The sequence below is a fragment of the Sinocyclocheilus anshuiensis genome, unplaced genomic scaffold (genome assembly GCF_001515605.1).
Source record: "Sinocyclocheilus anshuiensis isolate Anshui unplaced genomic scaffold, SAMN03320099.WGS_v1.1 scaffold1163, whole genome shotgun sequence".
Lineage (NCBI taxonomy): Eukaryota > Metazoa > Chordata > Actinopteri > Cypriniformes > Cyprinidae > Sinocyclocheilus > Sinocyclocheilus anshuiensis.
Genome location: NW_015544295.1, coordinates 715126 through 735742, shown reverse-complemented (window position 1 = coordinate 735742; position 20617 = coordinate 715126). Strand labels below are relative to the sequence as shown.

Genomic DNA, 20617 nt, shown 5'->3' with positions numbered 1-20617 from the left:
AAGAGCGAATTAAAGTCCCTCCCAGCCGGAGTGATGGGCACAAAATTGAGCCAATCTTCTTCTCCACTGTCATCTGTGACTCGCATATGAAGACATAAACAAGACTGTCATTTTGTACGTTCATATGACACATTAAATGTCATATATAAGTAATCGAAATAGAAGCATAGCGATGTGTAATTACAAACGACCAATAATAATTACACTTTCTGAAGAAAGTTTTTTTCAGTGCAACATTCATGACCATTGTCCTGGATTTTTGGGTATGCTGGCATTAGTCCACCCACCCTCACGCCTAGTTCTGAGATATGACAGGGGCCCCAAGGGCCGACAAAGGGCCCCAGTATTAAAAAGAGCCCACCCTCTTGTCTTCACAATATGGTGGTACTGAGATATTGGAGGGGCCCCTAAACTGCCCCAAGTAAAAAAGAGTCCACCCAGCATGTCTCTACAATATCCTCATCCCGAGGGGCCCCTAAGGGCCTCAATACACAATACCGCAGCCCAGTGCCCCTGTGACGTTGTGGTGCCAAGATAAGGTCTACAGGGGGTTGACTGGTTGCCGCAGCACTCATTTCTTTGTTTTTCAATTATTATTCAAGCATTTTTTTAGCCTTTGAAGATATGAAAATATGATAGTTGTATTGATATTTCATGATTTGTACAGTACCTTGAGTAAATCTTGTTTTAAATGTGATAAATAAAGGTCTTAGTGCACACTTAAAATCAAGTAAAGAATGACTATTATTCAGGAATAACACTTGGCTTGTAGATGGGAAATCTTTATTACATTTCATATTATAATATATATTAATCATATTTAAGCATATATATATACAGTTATATATATTATTATTATTACTACTAATATACTGTATATGTACTTTAATATAGGCTACTGTAATACTGTAAAATATACATAAAACTGTTTATGTTGTAAAAAAAAATAAATCCTATAGACTATTTTAGAAAACAACATGAGGGAAAAACTGATTTTTTTAAACATGACAATACTGCCCTCTTCTGGCACATAAACCATAACGTGCCTTTGATCTTTAGTAATGTGTAATTTAAAAACATGCATATATACAATGTTCTCTTTGAAGGAATGAAATATGTAATCATCTTCATAATGAATGAGTGTTATAATAAATCCAAAATCATTTAATAAAGCACTTATTATTTAAATTGTCTCTCAGTTAAAAACAATATTCCTAAAATGAGATGAGGTCTGTGATGAGGTCTATTACAGTACATTTGTCTGAAATATCTTGACAGGTGTTTTCTTTCTTTGTCTTTCTCAATGTCCTCCTATATTGTGTCTCTCAGAAGAAATAAGACTGTTCATATGCAGAGATATTTTCCACATGCACAGGGTTGTAGTTGTATATGAGCACGCTGCTCTCTTCTGCTGCTTCACTGAAGTGGTGGGAGCTTCTCCTTCCTGCAAACACACACATGCATTTGTTCATCCAAATTCATTCAAATAAGGAACAAGCAAACACATAAATAAGTAAAGTATGAGAATGCAATTACCCTCATTTACAAAGAATTCAGCCAGTAAGGACGACACGCGCACAGCATTACTGGAATGAGGAAAGTTGTAAAGAGGGTCCCACTGAAAGCGGTTCACTTCTGGATGCCACTGTACCCCATAGAAAGGGTGCTTCCTGCCTGCAGGCCAATAATATTTCATCCACACTGCTTGTATAGGGTTGTTTTAAATGTGAAAAGTCTCTGGTTTTGTTACCTTCCACGGTAGAAACAAACTCAAGGCCATTTTGTGCTATGTTTGTGGAGAGCACTGAAAATAAGCCACTTAATTTCTCATTTCCCATGAATGCCTGACAAAGAGGAAGAGTTTATAGACCTTAATCAGGTTAAGCATCATATTGAATTTAACACGGAAGAAAACAAGTCTGTGAGGGATAGACTTAGTGTCTTTACAGTGGCGCGTACTGTATAAAGGTCCTAGAACACATCAGTAATTAAATGAATATTGTGTGTTTATAAAAGATGTACCGCTTTGGTCACTCCATAATGGTGGAAATTTACAGTAAGCGGTTCCTGGGACAATGCTTTACGGACGTCAGATGGGAAGTTGGTAAACATACGACTGGACGAAGCCTCTGTTAATGGAAACAAATGTGCAAATGGACATTAGACACATTATGTATATATACCGTTCAAAAGTTTGGGGTTGGTAATATGTTTTAATTCTCTTAAAAGATGGCTCTTAAGTTCAACAAGGCTGTATTTCTTTGATCAAAAATACAGAAAAAAACAGTAATACTGTGAAATTTTATTACAATTTTAAATAATGATTTTCTATTTGAATATATATTAAAATATAATTTATTCCTGTGATGCAAAGCTGAATTTTCAGTATCATTACTCCAGTCTTCACATGATCCTTCAGAAATCAGTCTAATATGCTGATTTATCATCAGTTTTGAAAACATTTGTGCAGCTTAGTATTTTTTTGGGACCCATGATACTTTTTCAGGATTCTTCAATGTATAAAAAGTTAAAAAGAACAGCATTTATTCAAATTAGAAATCTTTTTTAACCATATAAGTCTTTACTATCCCTACATTCTTGCTGAATAACAGTATTAGAAAAGAAAAAAGATAAAATTACTGACCTCAAACTTTTGAATGGTAATGTATATTTTTCTTAGTTTGAAGTACGGTTACCACACCTCAAGACATCGATCAGATGATTATATTTAAAGGGATTCGTCCGGTTTTTGTACTTAAATCGCTATTGTGAGTAGGATTAATTATGACTGTGCACTGTGTAACCAATGAGTGACGTATACGTGCGAGAAATCACTTCCGGCGCTTGTGTAAACTACGCCAGAGCGTGTACACACCTCACGCACCGGAACATAGTGGTGTATTAGAGGTAAAAAATGATATAAATACTGTTCGGTTTCTGGCACAAACCGATCGTTTCGTGTCTTAGGACATCAATGTGTCGTCACTAGCCGCAGGGTTTAATTTAGATTTGTCTGTGCATTTTTTTTTTACTCATAGATTTTGTTACCATTGCCATGCATTATACGACTGATAGACTGCAACGGCTGGACTTAAAAAATAATAATTTGTGTTCTACTGAAGAAACAAAGTCACCTACATCTTGGATGCCCTGGGGGTAAGCAGATAAACATCAAATTTTCATTTTTGGGTGAACTATCCCTTTAACTATGCGAAGTGATATGGAACTATAATGCCGTCAAGACAGCTGCCTGGAACTACATTCGCCGTGCGTTTCCCTGAAAATAATTGCACACCTCAGAACGTTCGTCAGCCAATCAGATTCAAGCATTCAACGGCCCCGTAGTATAACATTTTAATAATATACCTTTAACAATAAACATTTTTTCCACAATAAAATAACCTTTTATGGAATATAAAGATTACATGGATGTTAAAGTTTCTTCATGGAACCATTGATCCCAATAAAAAGAAAACAGAGTGTATCATCGGCAAAAATAAAAAAAAGTGGACCATGTTACTGATCTTGACTACGTACATTGGCTATAGCATCTATTTAGACTAAGTACCTGAGGTGAAGTTGAGTGGATAAGTGACATTCTCTGCAGTTGTCTTACTCAACAGGTTTTCTCCAGCCACCAGCACCGTGAGCAGCTGAAATCCCAGGCATGTTCCCCAGATGGGAAAGTAATCACCCTCATCATTCGCCTGAGACAGCACAAAAGCAACTCTTGATAAGACTATTGGTAACTTCTTGCAGTTTAGTTCCTAAAATAGTTACAGTAATGGCACATGATAAAGTCTAACTGTTCCCATAAACAATGTTGATGATAAAAAAAACATCATTTTATTAACAATTCATTATTCAGGAGACACAAGGAGCATCTTAAATTCACTGTAATTCCCTTACCTTCAGGGCCAGTCTGAAGTAAATCACAGCGGTGTGAGCGAAGTCAGATGTCTCCAGATCCACAGCGCCTCCGATGAGAAGAAGACTGATTGAGAGACAGAAATGATCTTTGTACGTGGAAATATTATTGTATTAATGTGAATCACAGCTTTTGTTTCTGTAAGTTTCATTCAAACATGATGTTTAGGCGTTATTCCTGTATGTAGGGTGTAAAATCAGGTTTGCACAGAAAAATATGTCTATTATTAGCCTATAAACTGGCAGAACAGATCAAATCTAGGTTACTGCAATCATCTCCAATGCTGACAGTACATTACATAATGGCCAACAACATGTATCTAACAGCTTAAATAATGAAAAGATAATGATCGTGTATGAATACATCAGGTATAAGGTCATCCTGGAAATCTGGGCGTGATGGACTTGTTCAGGTAATGTCAACACCACATAACAGAGTTTTGAAAGAAAGATGGAGAACATACCCATTTATTGACCTGAAGATTTGTTCATGCTCTGCCAAACTCTGGTTTAGCCTGTAACATAGAATGTGTTCATTAGTATGATTGTTGAAATAACACATTTTGAATATGGATTTGCTGATTAATTATTTTCTACCTTGTGTGATTCTCTTAAATGTATGGTTGTTGTTGTTATTAATATGACTCTTCGGAATCAGTTCCCAGATAGCAAGAACTTTTGGGCCAAATGAATGACTCAGTCACACTAATTGGCATATTCATGTTTGTAAATCACTGGATTGACTTTGGAAATAAAACTTTGTACATTAATTTTAAAGAAAAAAAGAAGTATTATGACATAATATCCATAAGTCCTACTTAAGTGGGTCAACAAGCACTCTTAATAACTAGCTAATGTTCAACTAACTGTATTTAGCCTAATATAAATGTAAAATATAAGACAATAAGTAACATGAAGTGCCCTAAAACATCACATTAAGTTCACACGTTAAGTATATTCTGTTAAAATAGCCTACATTATTTCTGTAGAAGAGTGTACTTCTGTCACGACCACTATCGTCAAAGATGATTGACAATTAGCATACAGTTTGGATTGGCGGTATGGTTCAGTTCTGGGCAAGAACTCCCTGCGCCTCCATGCAGCCTAGCATGGATGAGAGCAGGGACAGCAGCAATAACCCCCAGGGTAAACAGAACAGAACTAACATAAATGTATTGCAGATATTGTTAAAGTTCAATCATTTTATGTACACATTTAGAATTAGTCTGATTCAAAGGAGAATCAGAAGGCTGAATCCTGACTGACAGAGGAGGAGCTGGGGATGGAGGAGGATAATTAGCTATCGAGCAATGCGAAAACTGCTGATAATACTGAGGGACCTTATATATGAATGCTTAGATAGGTGTCGTATTCCCATAGGTAGATGGAGGTCAGCTGAAGGTCAGCTGATGCGAGCTTGACTAACGTGACCTGCCAGAACTAACGCTACGCTTGATTTCTTTTTAATGAAGAAATACTTTGGTGTAACTTGAATCGATTAATCGGTTTTTAAACACTAATCGGAATTACTTTAAATGCTAACAAACAGGCAAGACTTACCTAATTGGCACAACTCTAGCTCTCCCGGACTCAATGTACTTCACATATGAACTGACAGAGGAGGAGCTGGGGATGGAGGAGGATAATTAGCTATCGAGCAATGCGAAAACTGCTGATAATACTGAGGGACCTTATATATGAATGCTTAGATAGGTGTCGTATTCCCATAGGTAGATGGAGGTCAGCTGAAGGTCAGCTGATGCGAGCTTGACTAACGTGACCTGCCAGAACTAACGCTACGCTTGATTTCTTTTTCATGAAGAAATACTTTGGTGTAACTTGAATCGATTAATCGGTTTTTAAACACTAATCGGAATTACTTTTAATGCTAACAAACAGACAAGACTTACCTAACTGGCACAACTCTAGCTCTCCCGGACTCAATGTACTTCACATATGATGAAGGGATGTATGTCTTTCCAAACTTTTTCATTGACTCATTGTCAACCTCTTGCGTCAGAATCCCTATAGACAAAGTTATGCTTTAAAGGTTAGTCACACACTTATAGCGTGGGTTTGTTGTTATTATTTATGAACATGATAATTATTCTTATCATGCTCATAGTTCAAGTTAAAGTAGGTTTACCGATGATCGGTCTGTTGTGAGGCTCGTTTCTCTGCGGGAGTTTAAACGGAGCGGCGCTGCACAAAACTACAACGCCCGCGTACAGGAGCGCACTGAAGCCCATTCTGTCCACACACACACCGGTCCACAGAAAACCAGCTGACACTGAGTGCTCCTTCACTTATACTGTACATGTTTCATATAGTATCTGAACTGAAAGTTATGAGGGAAGTCATTAGATGGGCGGGGTTTGTACTTTCTGGAGGAAGGAAAACAGGTTTACATCAGTAGCTAATACCGCTCATGCCAGTTTGTTTGGGAAAATACTGAGTTGTTGGGAGAGTTGGCGAAAAACTGCAGCCGCATTCTCCACACACGAGACCAGAAGTTCATGAAGCTTTTAGGAACTTGCATTTTCCCAAACGTTCTCACAGCCAGTGTTTATCACGAAAAGCAATGTGAAATATAGGGACATCAGCAATCTTGACTAGGCTTCATATAAGTTTATAGTCCACAACTTGCATGTTTTGTGTAAACAGTTTTATTTGGAAAGCCACATAAAAGTAAGAAGTGTTTAATTATGAAAAAGAAGTACACTTTAACAAACTTTTAAAAGAGTATTTATTACGAAAATGATACATATGTGAACTGAATTTGGGCAGTTAGCCTGTTTTTGAATTTGCAATTAAATAAAAATGCATTGCAGTTTAAATATATAAATGCAATTAGTTGAACTCAAGTTCAGTTCAGTTAATGTAGGCTATATGGCTGAATCAGATAGCTGAAGGCAGAGAAAAAGAGTCACTGCAGTAGCTATAATAGGACTCCAGCAGGAAATCATTCAGAAACATGAAGCACTGGTAGGGAGTCATAAAATAAAATAATGAGCCGACTATTTATAGGACTCTTCATGAGTTGATTAGTTATTTACTGTACAGTCCCTCTGAAACACAGCAGCAGAAGTCAATAAATACATGATTGCACAGTGGGATTCTATGCAGTGCATTTTCATGACCCCATCGCATTTCTTAATATAGTCAATAAAATATCAAATTCACTATTTGTGAAAAATTACAGTTAGTGGCTCCCTGTAGTGCAAGAGCTGTGTTGAAAACACATGCAATTCTTATACAAATATACACTGATACAAAATCAATATTACAATTTAAATGTATTTTAAAATGTTATTTATTCCTGACGCAAAGTTTAATTTTTAGCTTCATTACTCCAGTCTTCAGTGTCACATGATCCTTCAGAAATCAATATACTGATTTGCTGCTCAAGAAACATTTCTTATTATTATCAGTGTTGAAAACAGTTGTGCTGCTTCATATTTTTGTGGAAACCGTGATAATTTTTTTCAGGATTCTTTGATGAACAGAAAGTTCAAAAGAGCAGTCATCTGCAATAAAGGGAAGATGGTTGTGAATGTCACATTTGCCATTACTTCTCATAGTGTCATTTCAGCATCTTGTTTTTAAAGCTTTTATAAAGCCAGTGTCATGTGGTACAGAAGTACGGTGTCACAGTGACATATAAGCCAAACTGAGCAACAGTCCCTTCATGAGGAGCATTTCTTTCTGATCATTCTTCAAATCGCAGTTTATGAAGTAGCAGCAGTTTTTATCATTTTATTTTAGTGGTTATAATCTAAGTAGGCTAGCTGATAATTCATTAATTCATTATGTATTAATTCGCCTTAACCCTATGAATGTTTTATAACTTAAATATAACACGTTTAGTAACACAATGAAGTCATGTGCGGATGTACAATGTAAAAAGTGGATATACATGATTTGACCTTTAAAAACCCAGGTTGATTCAGTCATATTAAATGAAAATAAAAAATACATAAATTTAAATGTTACCACATGAGGAATATTTTAGCTTATTTGACTTCTGTAGCTGAATGGCTGCGTCGTGTTGGAAGTTGCTGTGTGGGTTTGGAAGTGATAGTGGTTAAACGCGTAGAGGAAAGGATTGAGGCAGGCACTGACGAAAGTAAATGTTATCAACAAGCCCTAGCCGGCATCACACACTCTTTTAGTGCCTGTAAATCTGCTGCCGCAGCTATAGTATCAGTGCTGAACCATTAAACAGGTGCAGCGGCTTTCAGAATAAAGAAAAGACAACTTTACTGCAGCCAGCCACGTCATCCTCATGCTGCTGCTGCAAAGATGCTATGATGGGAAACATCAACTAGCTCTGCTTGAGAAAAACAACAATTTTGTCCAAAATGCTATTGCAATAATTATCACTCGTAACAAAAAGGCAGGTTTAAGTGTAAGTTAACAGAAGTCATGCATACATCACCAGAAAAAAGGTCACAAGTAATCTAAAAGTAATCAGAAAATACTCTGATTATATTACCTAAAATGTGTAATGTAATGGATTACATGGTAATGGTTTTTGTCCATTTAGCCACTCCATAATATCCAAAAAGCGATGACTGAATATTACTCAGAGAAACCGTGTCCTAAAATGCAATTAAATATAATTATGCTGAACTTTTTAGGATTACAAAAACAACCTCTAACGAAACTCACATCTGCAAGATGCCTGTCAGCACATTCCCACCACTAGGAAGCTGATTCAAAATAATAATAATAATAATAATTAAAAAAACAGGGAGGAGGAAAAAGGAGAAATTTCTAGCACATTTATTAACTTAATGTTTAACTCAAACTCAGATTTTTACAATAAATTTGTTATTGTAACCCACAATATTCACATGTGTAATAGTGTCTCATCTTGAAAAGACCGCATAAATTCTTCAAATAAATTTCCTTGAGCATACAGTATAAATAAATTTCATTCATTCGCTCCAAGTTCTCCATCTGTGACAGTACATGGGAACATTTCCTCACAAATTGATTTACAGCATTTAAGTGAATTATTGGCGATTCTAGCAGCCGCTCCTCAAGCTCTGTTTTCCAGAAGAGCCTGGAAGTCAGGTGAACAAACCAACTTGTGTTTAATGTGTCCCAGCACAGACATGTCTCCCCTCTTGCCCTCTGTATTAACTGAGACCAGTTCCTACAAAAACACAGAAAGAATAACAGAAAAAGACAATGTTATACAAACCTAAGAGCAAGTAATAAGACATATCCAGGGTTATGTTACCCAGTATAAGCTGGATCCTCTGCAGTGAATGGGTGCCGTCAGAATGAGGGTCCAAACAGCTGATAAAAACATCATAATAATCCACAAGTAATCCACACCACTCCAGTCTATCAACTAACATCTTGTGAAGCGAAATGCTGTGTGTTTGTGAGAAACAAATCCATTTAGGTGTTTTAACTTTAAAAAGTTGCTTCTGGCCAAAATACGAGTCCATAATCCATAATAACGCTTCCTCCAGTGAAAAATCCATCCCCAGTTGTCCTCTCACACCAAAATCCACCAACTTATAGAGCTGTTTTGGATTGTGTTCACTTATAATTGGTGTTTGATCTGTGCATATTTCTCTCCTGATTCAGACAAGATTACTTTTTCATTGGAGAAAGCAATATAATGCATAGAGGACTCGTATTTTAGCTGGAAGCAACAGTTTGACGTTTAAAAATGTGTTGAAGAATTTGTTTCTTATAAACACGCATCTTTTCGATGGATGGACTGGAGTATTGTGGATTATTGTGATGTTTTTATCAGCTGTTTGGACTCTCGTTCTGACGGCACCCATTCACTGCAGAGCATCCATTGGTCAACAAGTGCTCTGATGTTAAATTTCTCCAAATCTGTTCCCATAAACAAACAAACTCATCTACATCTTGGATGGTCTGAGGGTGACATACTGCATTGATGAGCGTAACTGACCTGCAGGAAGGCGCAGGAGGTTCCCAGGGCCACATCCAGGGTTATGTTACCCAGTATAAGCTGAACTTTGCCTGACTTCCTCACGAGCATTTTTCCCACCAAACCCTCCTGTAGATCTTTAAGACAACAGGTGTTCTCATCTTGAGATTCATCCTGACAAACAAACACACACGAGAACAAAAAATGCATGAGTATATGTGAAAACTAAGATGAATCTGTGATCTAAACCTAGCCAGCGCCAACCTGCGTCTCAGTCTTCTGCATCATGGCCTGTCCGTCGCTCGACTGCACCTCTGTTTTGGTGGGCCGGACGTCACTGGTGGGCGGCTGGCCTGGCAGACAGTCAGGAAGCTGCATGAAGAGAAGCTCCTCCTCTTTGCAGTGATTCCACACCTCCAGTAAATCAGGCAGCAAATCAGGTTTGGGCAAGGGTGGCGGCCTGAACATAGGCTCCGCCTTCTTCGGTTCAGGAATATCCAAAGGCTCCTGCTTGACTGAAGGAAGACAGGATTAAATCAAGGTGTAATGAAAGCTCACTAAATATCTTCTTTGTGTCTAAATGTGTGGTCACATTAGCACATTTTTGGCAATTTTTTATATTACCAACTTCAACACCGGGAAATTTTGAGTATGTTTGGCCAGCGAAATTTCTAGGGTTGCGCCCTAATAGTCGACTAACCGTTAGTCGACCAGAAGAGGCTTGGTCGACCAAAATTGTATTAGTCGCAGAAAAAAAAATTCCACAGGCGAAGTTGCGCAGTCCGTGACGGACAGATCGTTAACGGCTGGTGTATGGTAATACTGTAACACAGTACATCGGGCAGGACATCCAAACGCTCGACTATCATTCATCGACCTCAAATATGGCCTATCATCTGAAATATGTAAGTATTAGCAACTTTACATGGCTGCTCAATCTAATGTTGACCTAGAGAAATGTGCACTATTGTGTCTGTGTGGAGTGTGAAGCTGAACAGTAGCGCTCACTGCAGGACAGATGGAGGCGCCGGTGCGCTCACTTGCTCTTAAAATACTCCATTTCTGCTCATACAGATAAGAGTAATAGGCTACATCTTTCGAATCTGTAAAGGCTCAACGTTTATTTGTGTGCACTCACAATAACAACAAAACGCGCTTTTGTAAAATAATGAAAGCAAACAGGATGCGCTTTCTGCCGTCTCGGTCTCTGTGAACTTGAGCGCGAAACTCAGTGTATATCTTTGCCTTACAGACATTAAAAATATATCTATAGAGAGTGAAATGTCTACTTTCAAATGAACCAATTCAAATAGAAGACAAATATTCTCAGATTATGTAATCCGTAACATGCATACAGGTGTGCGTCCACTACTGCGGAGATGAGCCGGTGTCGCCGAGTTCATCTCAACAACAAAGCACTAGTTTATCAATGAATTATTAAAATGTTAATGCAGCCATCCTTACTGTTTTTCCCTGACACATTCATAATCATTACTTCTGCCGGTGCGCTGTGTAAACCTTTATCCGTGTGCTTGAGTGCTTATTAGGCTATGAAGGCAATTAAAGGCTCGGTATTATGATTTAAATGGTTTATTAATAAACACGCGATTAGCCAACTAATGCTTTAAATGAACGACTACTAGTCGACCAGAAAAATCTTTAGTCGGGGACAGCCCTAGAAATTTCACAGAGCAACTTGAAAAGTGACCACACTTTAATATGTTTGCTAGTTTGTGCCTTTGCATGTTTAATGAAGTTTCTCCTACTCTTCACTTCAGCTCCAGCGCTGTCTGTGCTCATCGGTTCAGGATCTGAGGAGGTCTTTTCTGATTTGAGAGTCTCCTCGCTAAACTCCTCTTTGAAGACCCATCCCGACACAGCCAGCGGCAGCTGCACAGGACAGCCTGCTCTTTCCCCTCTCAGGTGAGGGTCATCCAGAAACTACACACACAGAACCAAAGGCTTGAGGGTGGCTTATTTTTCTCAGTTAAGCAAGCATAAAAATCATAAAAACATGGTCAAGGACATATTTCACTCCAAAATCAAAATGCAAAAAAGAGGGGGAAAAAATAAAATATATTTTGCAAGATACCATTATGTTTTTACATCATTACTTTATCACATTTTTCCACATAACTGCCATCAGTGTAAAGCATCTGGACATTTATCTTTCGATTTATCTTCCCATTCTTTTCAGTGGTGATTCTAATGATTAATTTACTATTTTAATTTTTTTTATTTAAATCGCCCATGGAAAAGTAGTACAAGAAATACTACAATGATGTATAATATTTTACAATTTAAATAATACATCTTTGTTTTTATTGTATTAAAGTAATGTGAATCAAACTTTTTCAATGCAGTAATGAGAATTTTATTTAAAAATATGATTAATTATTATACAAATTGTATAATAATTAGTCTCAATGGAAAAGATGTAAATGGACCTTAAGTAAGACTTTGGGGTGTAATACAACCAGGTAAGGGTTCTGCACAGGTTTGAGTTAATAAGTTTCAGTTTTTTTAAACATACATTGTCCTTCTCAAGTTTGCGCAGGATTTCTTTGGTCTCCTCTTCGGTCTCTCTCTCCTTTTTGATGTTGATGATGGGTGAAGGGCCACTGTTTGCTGTTTCTCTGGTATCATCATATGCACCTAATCAAATAAAACACATTAAGAGAGCACTGGTACAAAATATATGTCACAACAGAAAATGCTAATTATATTTAATGTTAAATTGTAATTTAATTTAATTGTAAGTTATATTTAAAGCTGCACGTCTGCCACGTTTGTTCTGACCAACTGAGGAAAAAAGCATTACCATAAATCTCGCTACCAATGGTGATTTAATCTAAAGATCGGTTAGCTCATATCACATCAAAACCGTGCAAATTATTATTGTTAACCTTTATTATTATTGTTATTATTGTTAAACTTTATTCTCAAATTATTAATGTTAACAACATCAGCATTGTGAGGCTATGAGTATAGTGTGTATTAGAGAGTAGATTTCAATTTCTGTACAGTCTAATCTCTAATTGTCATACCAAATTATTTTTAAGAATTGTATTTATAATGTATTGAAATGTAATTATATTTAATGAATTTTATTTAGGATAGTAATGTATTTAAATTAACTTATTTTTAATGAATTGTAATTATAATAATGTATATATTTAAATTAACTTATTTTTTATGAATTGTATTATAAATTGTCAGTCCCATGTAAAGACTAAGGGTGACCAAGCTCTTGCAGTTGCGGCTCCTAAACAGTGGAACGCACTTTCAGTTGCCCACGTTGGACACTTTTAAATCTAGATTGAAGACTCATTTATTCTCTTTAGCCTATGGTGTTGCCTGAGAATATTGGGGTTATAAAGCTGTTTATGGTTTATCTTGCATGCTTTTATTTGTATCTTACGAGTTTTTTATCCATTTGTTGTTGCTTTTTGATATTGTTTAATTAGATTTATAAATTGTACAGCACTTTGCTACAACGCTAGTTGTTTTTAAATGTGCTTTATAAATAAACGTGAACTTGAACTTAGCTGTAGCAGTAGGCCTAAACATAATTATTATTAATCATTTGGGTCATATTTCTGTTGCTGCTCCAGCATAATAGCAAAAAGCCTCTCAAAGGTGTGTGTTACTGTGATTTCACTACATTTAAGAGGTGCTGTGAGGCACAAAACAAGCATTACTGCTTTAATGCCATTTAGTGTCACTAATAACATACTCTGACTCGAATCTCAGTACTTGGCCAAACGATTTCTCAAATCCTCCCCTGATGACCTCCTTTACCTTTCCTCTTGGCCGTCATCTCTGCAGGACCCTGCTCAAAGATAGAATGTGACTGGATGACCTCCGGGCGACCTCGGCCCCTCCCTCGGCCGTCCCGCTGCCGACCTCGATCCACATCCTTCTTATCCCGTCTCGTTCTTTCATCAGCCTTTAATCTGCAGCCAAGTAAAACAAAAAAACACCATCCTCACTTGTAAGAAATGTCAATACATTCATTATGTCAGCAATGAATTATTGACGATATATTGATGGTAAATGGACAAAAGAGTGTCACTTACTCCTCTTTTGATTTTCGACCAATAATATTGGGCGTGAAGGTTTTCTGCAGGACAAACGAGAAGACGACACTATGAATTGCAGCATAATGCATCTGAAATGTCTTGTGTGACTGTAATGTTCAGCTATGTATGGTGACCTTTTTGACTCCTCCTAACGTGAGGTCTCTGGAGCGCATTGTGGGGAGGCGTCCCGGAGAGATTGAAGCAGGCAGCCGGCGACCCATCGGCAGCCCTCTGGCTCCCCCTACATGCGGCGTCCGTGGAGGACCACTGGGGTCACCAGAGCTCTCCATCCTCACTGACAAAAGAAGAGAGATATTACTGCAAATGTCAATTTGACATGTAAACTCCATGTGCTTTGAGAAAAGCATATGCAAAACATCTATAAACTAATGCTTTTTTATGAGAAACTTGAATCAGTTTGTTACCAAATGCTTGAATGCCATTGTTCTGTCCCAGTTCAAAACCTATAATGCTATAGTGCCGTTTAAAATTTTCTTCTAAAAAGAACATTTTTCTCAGGCTCCTATGTTTATGTTCAGTTATTTCACTTTAATGGCAATGAAAATAACCTAGTTATTGCCATTAAAGTGAAATTACTGAACCTACACATAGGAGCCTGAGAAAAATGTTCTTTTTAGAAGAAAATTTCAAACGGCACTTAGAGGCTTCTGAACTCTTCATATAAATATACATACATATATATATATATATATATATATATATATAAATATATAATGTAATTAAAAAAGGAAAAACTCTATATATGAAGTGCTTATATTATGTTGGAATCCCCGTAAAATCTCCCATTAGAATCCTTTTACATTGGTTCCAGGTTATGATTATGAGAGAAATTCTGTACAAATTGTTACCACAGTCGGATATTTTTGACTACGATGATGACACGCCACGTTACTGTGAACATTCAGTCACACACATATATTAATAACTATACTGAAACACATTTCCAGCAGACGCCGGTATTTCCAGGCTTCCGAGCACATGGCGAGACAAACACACAGTCAGGCTCATGACTGTACACTTACCAGTGCGCTTCCTCCAGTGCAGAGATTCCTCAAACACCGGCTTACAAAACACTCCCAATTATAACTGAGTTACAGACAAAATCGAGAGTTTATGATGATGAAATCTAGTGCAAGTTTGTTTAAGGCGGAGTTTTACGTGTAATGACACTTTGACCCGTGTGACGCAGAGATGTGATCGGTGAACGTCAACTCTGCACCACTTTGCGCAGATCTTTTTAAAGGCATAACCAACACTGGATCGTGTACAAATAAACTAACTATTTTATAGTAATATATATATATATATATTAGGATTACAGTACAAAATAAAATACGAAATAAAATAAAACAACAAACAAGTGGCTGAAAAAGTTTGTTTGTTTATTTTAGCAACCTCAAATTTTTTTTGTCTGGATTGGACAGCTTTTCAGTTAAGAGAATTAAAGTTGAGAATTAAAGCCCATAAATATCCTCGGAAAAAAACATATTAATGATAATTCACATGCTGTGGTGACACCTCAGCTAAAACGACCAAATATAGCTCAGGACGAAATGCAGAATTATAGACCAATCTCTCAGCTGTGCTTTGCCTCAAAAATCTTAGAAAAAGTTGTATTGCAACAACTACTTTCATTTCTAAGCGAAAATTCTATAGGAGAAAGGTTTCAATCGGGGTTCAAAACAGCCCACAGCACTGAGACAGCATTATTGAAAGTGTTAAGTGATATTTTCCTGGCCTTAGACAAAGGAGATGATGTTGTTTTGGTGTTGCGTGTTTTTGCTTGTTGGAGTGCAGCTTTTGACATGATCGACCATAACATCCACATCTCCCGTCTTGAACATTTAGTAGGGCTAAAGGGTACAGTCCTGACATGGTTTCAGTCCTATTTGAGCAATAGATGTTTTTCAGTTAATTATAATAATAAAATCTCAGGTAAAAAACATCTTCCTTGGGGGGGTTCCGCAAGGCTCTATCCTTTCTCCTATACTTTTTTCTTTATACTTGCTCCCTCTGGGCAGCATTTTTAGAAAGTATGGTGTATCATTTCATTGTTATGCCGATGACACGCAAATGTATCTACCAATCAGACATTCCACAAATTAATTTGAGTCATTTCTAGAGTGTTTAAAGGACATAAAAAATTGGTTGTCGAACATTTTCTTAATGCTAAATGAGGAAAAAACAGAGGTCATTGTTTTTAGCCACACAAATAACTCCACAAAAAATTTATTAGATGCGAGCCCTCTGGCACCGTATTTTAAAAAAAAAACAGTAAGAGATTTAGGCTTCCTAATTGATAATAACCTAAAATTAGATAAGCAAATTAACTCAGTGGTTCGGGCTGGTTTTTATAATTTGCGTTTATTAGCCAAAGTTAAACCGTTCTTAACAAACTCAGACTCTGAAAGAGTAATCCATGCCTTTATTCTATCACGGCTGGATTTCTGTAATTCTTTGTATTCTGGCATCACCGCCACATCTTTGTCTCGACTACAATCAGTACAAAATGCTGCGGCGAGGTTATTAAAAAAGGTAATGAAATATTAATCGATTACCCCTGTGTTAGTTTCTTTAAATTGGCTCCCAGTCCATTTTAGAATTAAATATACAATTTTATTGTTCGTGTTCAAATCTTTAAACAACCAGGCCCCATTGTATTTGGCAAACCTTTTAATCCCATATAATCCTCCTAGAACATTACAATCAGAGAATCAAAAATTACTTGTAGTGCCTATAACAAATCGCCTATATAAAGGCGATCGGGCCTGCGCTGTGATAGGGCCAAGACTTTGGAATGATTTGCCCCTGCCGATCTGGCTCCCAGTCCATTTTAGAATTAAATATACAATTTTATTGTTCGTGTTCAAATCTTTAAACAACCAGGCCCCATTGTATTTGGCAAACCTTTTAATCCCATATAATCCTCCTAGAACATTACAATCAGAGAATCAAAAATTACTTGTAGTGCCTATAACAAATCGCCTATATAAAGGCGATCGGGCCTGCGCTGTGATAGGGCCAAGACTTTGGAATGAGTTGCCCCTGCCGATCTGGTCTGCCAAATCACTGTAAATTTTTAAGAAACTGTTGAAAGCACATCTAATGTTGGTAGCATACAATGATTGAGGTGGTATTTTATATGCCGATGTGGTGTTTTATGTTGTCGATGTTTGTTTTAATTCTTGTACTTTTTATGTAAAGCACTTTGGTTCAACCTCGGTTGTGTTTTAAATGGTGCTATATAAATAAATAAACAAGAACAAGAACAAGAATTGTGCGTCCAGCATGTGTAAACTTATAACGTCCCATTTTTGGCACTGCCTATCAAAATCAAATGATGATGATGAACATAATGTTGAACATTAAATAATATTTTGATGAATGTGGGGAACAGTTTTTGGTCCCTATTGACTTCCACAGTATTCTTTCCCACACAATATTGAAAGTCAATGGCTACCATCAACTGTTTGGTTACATTCTTCAAAATATCTCCTTTTATGCTCTATAGAAGAAAGAAACTCATACAGGTTTGGGACAACTTGAGGGTAAGTAAATGATGACAGAATTTACATTTTAAGACTTTATTATCGGAATCACAGCACTAATAACATCAGACTAGGCAGAATGGGAAAATTAATCTTAAACAAGTAAATAATTTTATAATTACTGTATATAATCAGTTATTTTCTGCTATACATCTATATGAAACAGTATACTAAATGTCAATCGTGTCCACTAATCAGAAGAACATTTCAAATGACAAATCAAAATCTGTAGGCTACATCTATAAGGACGTTTGTCCTTGCATGTCTGTCAGGGTCTATTGTGTTTTAATTATCTGTTGTCCTTTAATTACTCTCCATCCTGAGATAACTCAAGTCATCTTGAAAGCAGCCGAGCGCAGAGAGAGTCCCGGTGTGATCCCATCAATCACAATGAATCAGAAACACGGCCCTGATCATCTGACCTTCACAGAGCTTCAGAGTCAGACGTGTTGTTGTGTGCTTGCGACCATATGGTGCAGCATTTGGTGAGTTCCTCTGTAGGTTGAAGCATCAGATGGTCCTGTCCTTGAGTAATAACATGCTCGAGCGGACGCTGATATCAGTGTAGCAGATCCACATGAGCATATACTTGAGTTATAGTGCCGTCACAGTGTAATCAATGTAGTCTGGCCCTCAGTGTAATGGTGACACACTCAATAGTGCGCTTGCTGCTTTTAGACTGAAGCCAGCTTCATTTCTGTGTGCGTGTGTGTGTGTGTGTGTGTGTGCGTGCGTGTATGCGTGCGTGCGTATTTTCCTGCAGAGTCTGAGTCTTATTCTTGAGTTTGGTTATGAAACTCAGATTCTGAGTCTGTCAGGAAGCATATTAGATATGGTTTTACACCCTAAAATAAAAATGGTCACGCAGTGAATCCTGTGCTACAGACCATCTGCATCTCAAGAGGGGGTGTGAGATACATGAACACACATTCACTCAATGTTGTATGCCAATATATCACACATCACAACCATTGTCAGGCAACATAAAAATGAGAACAAGTGTTTTATTTTTAATAATAATTTATTATGTTTTTAACGAAGTTTCTTATGCTCATCAAGGCTGTATTTGATCAAAAATACATTAAAAACCCTGTAATTTTGTGAAATATTATTGCAATTTAAAATTAATAGTTTCTATTTTAATATATTTTAAAATATAATTTATTCCTGTAAACCAGTGCTGAATTTTCAGCATCATTACTTCAGTCTTCAGTGTCACATGATCCTTCAGAAATCATTCTAATATGCTGATTTATTATCAATGTTGGAAACTGTTGTGCTGCTTCATATTTTTTTGGAACCTCTGATACTTTTTTCAACAATACAGATTGTGTCAAAGCAACTGTACAACATTAATTAGGAAAATAGTGTGTCAATAATGCAAAATGAAAATACTCAATTTTCAGTTAAAGGCATCATCCAGCTCAGTTCAGTTTAAATAGTATCTGTGCAATCAAGTCGACGATATCAAGTCAACGGTATCGCTGGAAATGAAGTGTCCCCAACTAAGCAAGCCAGAGGCGACAGCGGCAAGGAACCAAAACCCCATCGGTGACAGAATGGAGAAAAAATCTTGGGAGAAACCAGGCTCAGTCGGGGGGCCAGTTCTCCTCTGACCAGATTAAACCAGCAGTTCAATTCCAGGCTGCAGCAAAGTCAGATTGTGCAGAGGACTCATCTGGTTCCTGTGGTCTTGTCCCGGTGGCCGTCTAGAAGACAAGGTCTTCACTGAGGATCTGTCTCTGGGGCTCATGTAGTTGTCCTGGTCTCCGCTGACATTCAGGGCTGTAGAAGTCCTCTCTAGGTCCTGATCCACCATCTGGGCCGGATACAGACTGGATTCGGATGACTGCAGTGACCATCTGATCTGGATACAGACTGGATCTGGTGGTTATGGTGACCTCGGAATAAGAGAGAAACAGACTAATATTAGCGTAGATGCCATTCTTCTAACGATGTAGCAAGTACATCGGGTGTCAATTAAACTAATTAATCATTAATTAAAGACAGGAACCAGACCAAATAAGGGAACACTAGAACAGAAATGGGCAAAACACAACATAGACAGTCCAGAGAATCCTGACAACACTGAAGACTGGAGTAATGATGCTGAAAATTCAGCTTTGCATCACAGAAATAAATTATATTTTGAAGTATATTAAAACAGAAAACCAATAATATAAATTGTAATAATATTTCATATAATAATTATATATTTTAATATATATATATTATATATTAATAATAATAATATTAGTAATAGTATTATTTACTAAACAGACTATTCTTAATTAGTATTTTATGTTTTATTTACCTTTATACATTTCTTTCATCACTCATAGACTACTGCAAATCATGACATTTATTTATTTTAATAAAGACTTGATTATAATATTGCGGGGTAATCATAACTTACATATTAACCACTGTAATGTAAATACTCATTAATCATATATCCTAAATAATATCATTGCTTTACTATTGTTTTTTTTTTTTGTTAGCTGTCAGGAATAATTTTAAAGAAAAGGTATAAGAATTAACAGAATTATATTATGTTTTAACATTAATTTAATTAAATCATGTTCATTTGGCTTCATGCTGTTTTTTTTAAAGATTTTTAATTCAGTCATTTATATCATAACTATTCTTACAATTGCCAAGATAAGCAGTTTGTTACCTACTAGCAGCATTAGCACCTTTTTTAACACTTAGAGATAAAAAAAATAACTTCAGTTCAAAGGCATCAAAGACAACAACCAGAAATCCTAAAACTCAAGGCTTTTTTGTTAAATATCACGAATATCAAAGTGCAGGATTTCAGTCACACTTCTTCTCAGACAGAGACATTTTATTCTAGTAAGCATGTGCTGATGACGTGTCATGATCACTCTCAGTTGCAGAAAATCTCTTCGTTTGTCGATGATGTGAACCTGCATGTGCTGTGGTCGTCTCTGTGAAGGTGGAGCGAGTGTGTGTGGATCAGGCATGAGTGAGTAGCTTGTTACATCACTTTTACGGTTCATTGATGCTGCACTTTCTCATAGCTGTTCATTTCCCTTCGGCATACAGCTGTAGAAAACACAAATACACACGGGGAGAGAGAGAGAGAGAGAGAGAGA

At 36.9% G+C, this 20617-nt stretch overlaps 2 protein-coding genes across 2 annotated transcripts; both read right to left on the bottom strand.

Moving 5' to 3' along the window:
- Positions 1 to 1235: 1235 nt before the first annotated feature.
- On the bottom strand, positions 1236 to 6176 carry LOC107698074 (gamma-glutamyl hydrolase-like). The gene is made up of 9 exons (XM_016498988.1): positions 6074 to 6176; positions 5838 to 5952; positions 4392 to 4442; positions 3910 to 3994; positions 3569 to 3707; positions 2023 to 2129; positions 1751 to 1844; positions 1537 to 1674; positions 1236 to 1444 (listed from the first exon to the last, which is right to left on the bottom strand). Exons 1-9 carry the CDS (start codon positions 6174 to 6176, stop codon positions 1326 to 1328), a joined length of 951 nt encoding a protein of 316 aa, XP_016354474.1. The 3' UTR covers positions 1236 to 1325.
- A 2677-nt stretch (positions 6177 to 8853) lies between these two features.
- Positions 8854 to 15144, bottom strand: polr3d (polymerase (RNA) III (DNA directed) polypeptide D). The gene is made up of 9 exons (XM_016499030.1): positions 14973 to 15144; positions 14064 to 14224; positions 13927 to 13970; positions 13649 to 13803; positions 12381 to 12502; positions 11614 to 11788; positions 10112 to 10362; positions 9869 to 10021; positions 8854 to 9088 (listed from the first exon to the last, which is right to left on the bottom strand). Exons 2-9 carry the CDS (start codon positions 14217 to 14219, stop codon positions 8972 to 8974), a joined length of 1173 nt encoding a protein of 390 aa, XP_016354516.1. The 5' UTR covers positions 14220 to 14224; positions 14973 to 15144; the 3' UTR covers positions 8854 to 8971.
- Positions 15145 to 20617: the final 5473 nt, after the last annotated feature.

Bases quoted from the DNA above. Each gene is read 5' to 3' on its own strand.
- LOC107698074 (XM_016498988.1), bottom strand. From the start codon at position 6,176: ATGGGCTTCAGTGCGCTCCTGTACGCGGGCGTTGTAGTTTTGTGCAGC. The intron at 2,130-3,568 runs GTACTTAGTCTA...TTCCATTAACAG, and splicing joins TCCACTCAACTTCACCTCAG to AGGCTTCGTCCAGTCGTATG. The intron at 1,675-1,750 runs GTAACAAAACCA...ATTGGCCTGCAG, and splicing joins GTTTGTTTCTACCGTGGAAG to GCAGGAAGCACCCTTTCTAT.
- polr3d (XM_016499030.1), bottom strand. From the start codon at position 14,219: ATGGAGAGCTCTGGTGACCCCAGTGGTCCTCCACGGACGCCGCATGTA. The intron at 10,022-10,111 runs GTTGGCGCTGGC...TTTGTTTGTCAG, and splicing joins TGCAGAAGACTGAGACGCAG to GATGAATCTCAAGATGAGAA. The intron at 9,089-9,868 runs GTCAGTTACGCT...GTGTTTTTGTAG, and splicing joins CCTCCTGCGCCTTCCTGCAG to GAACTGGTCTCAGTTAATAC.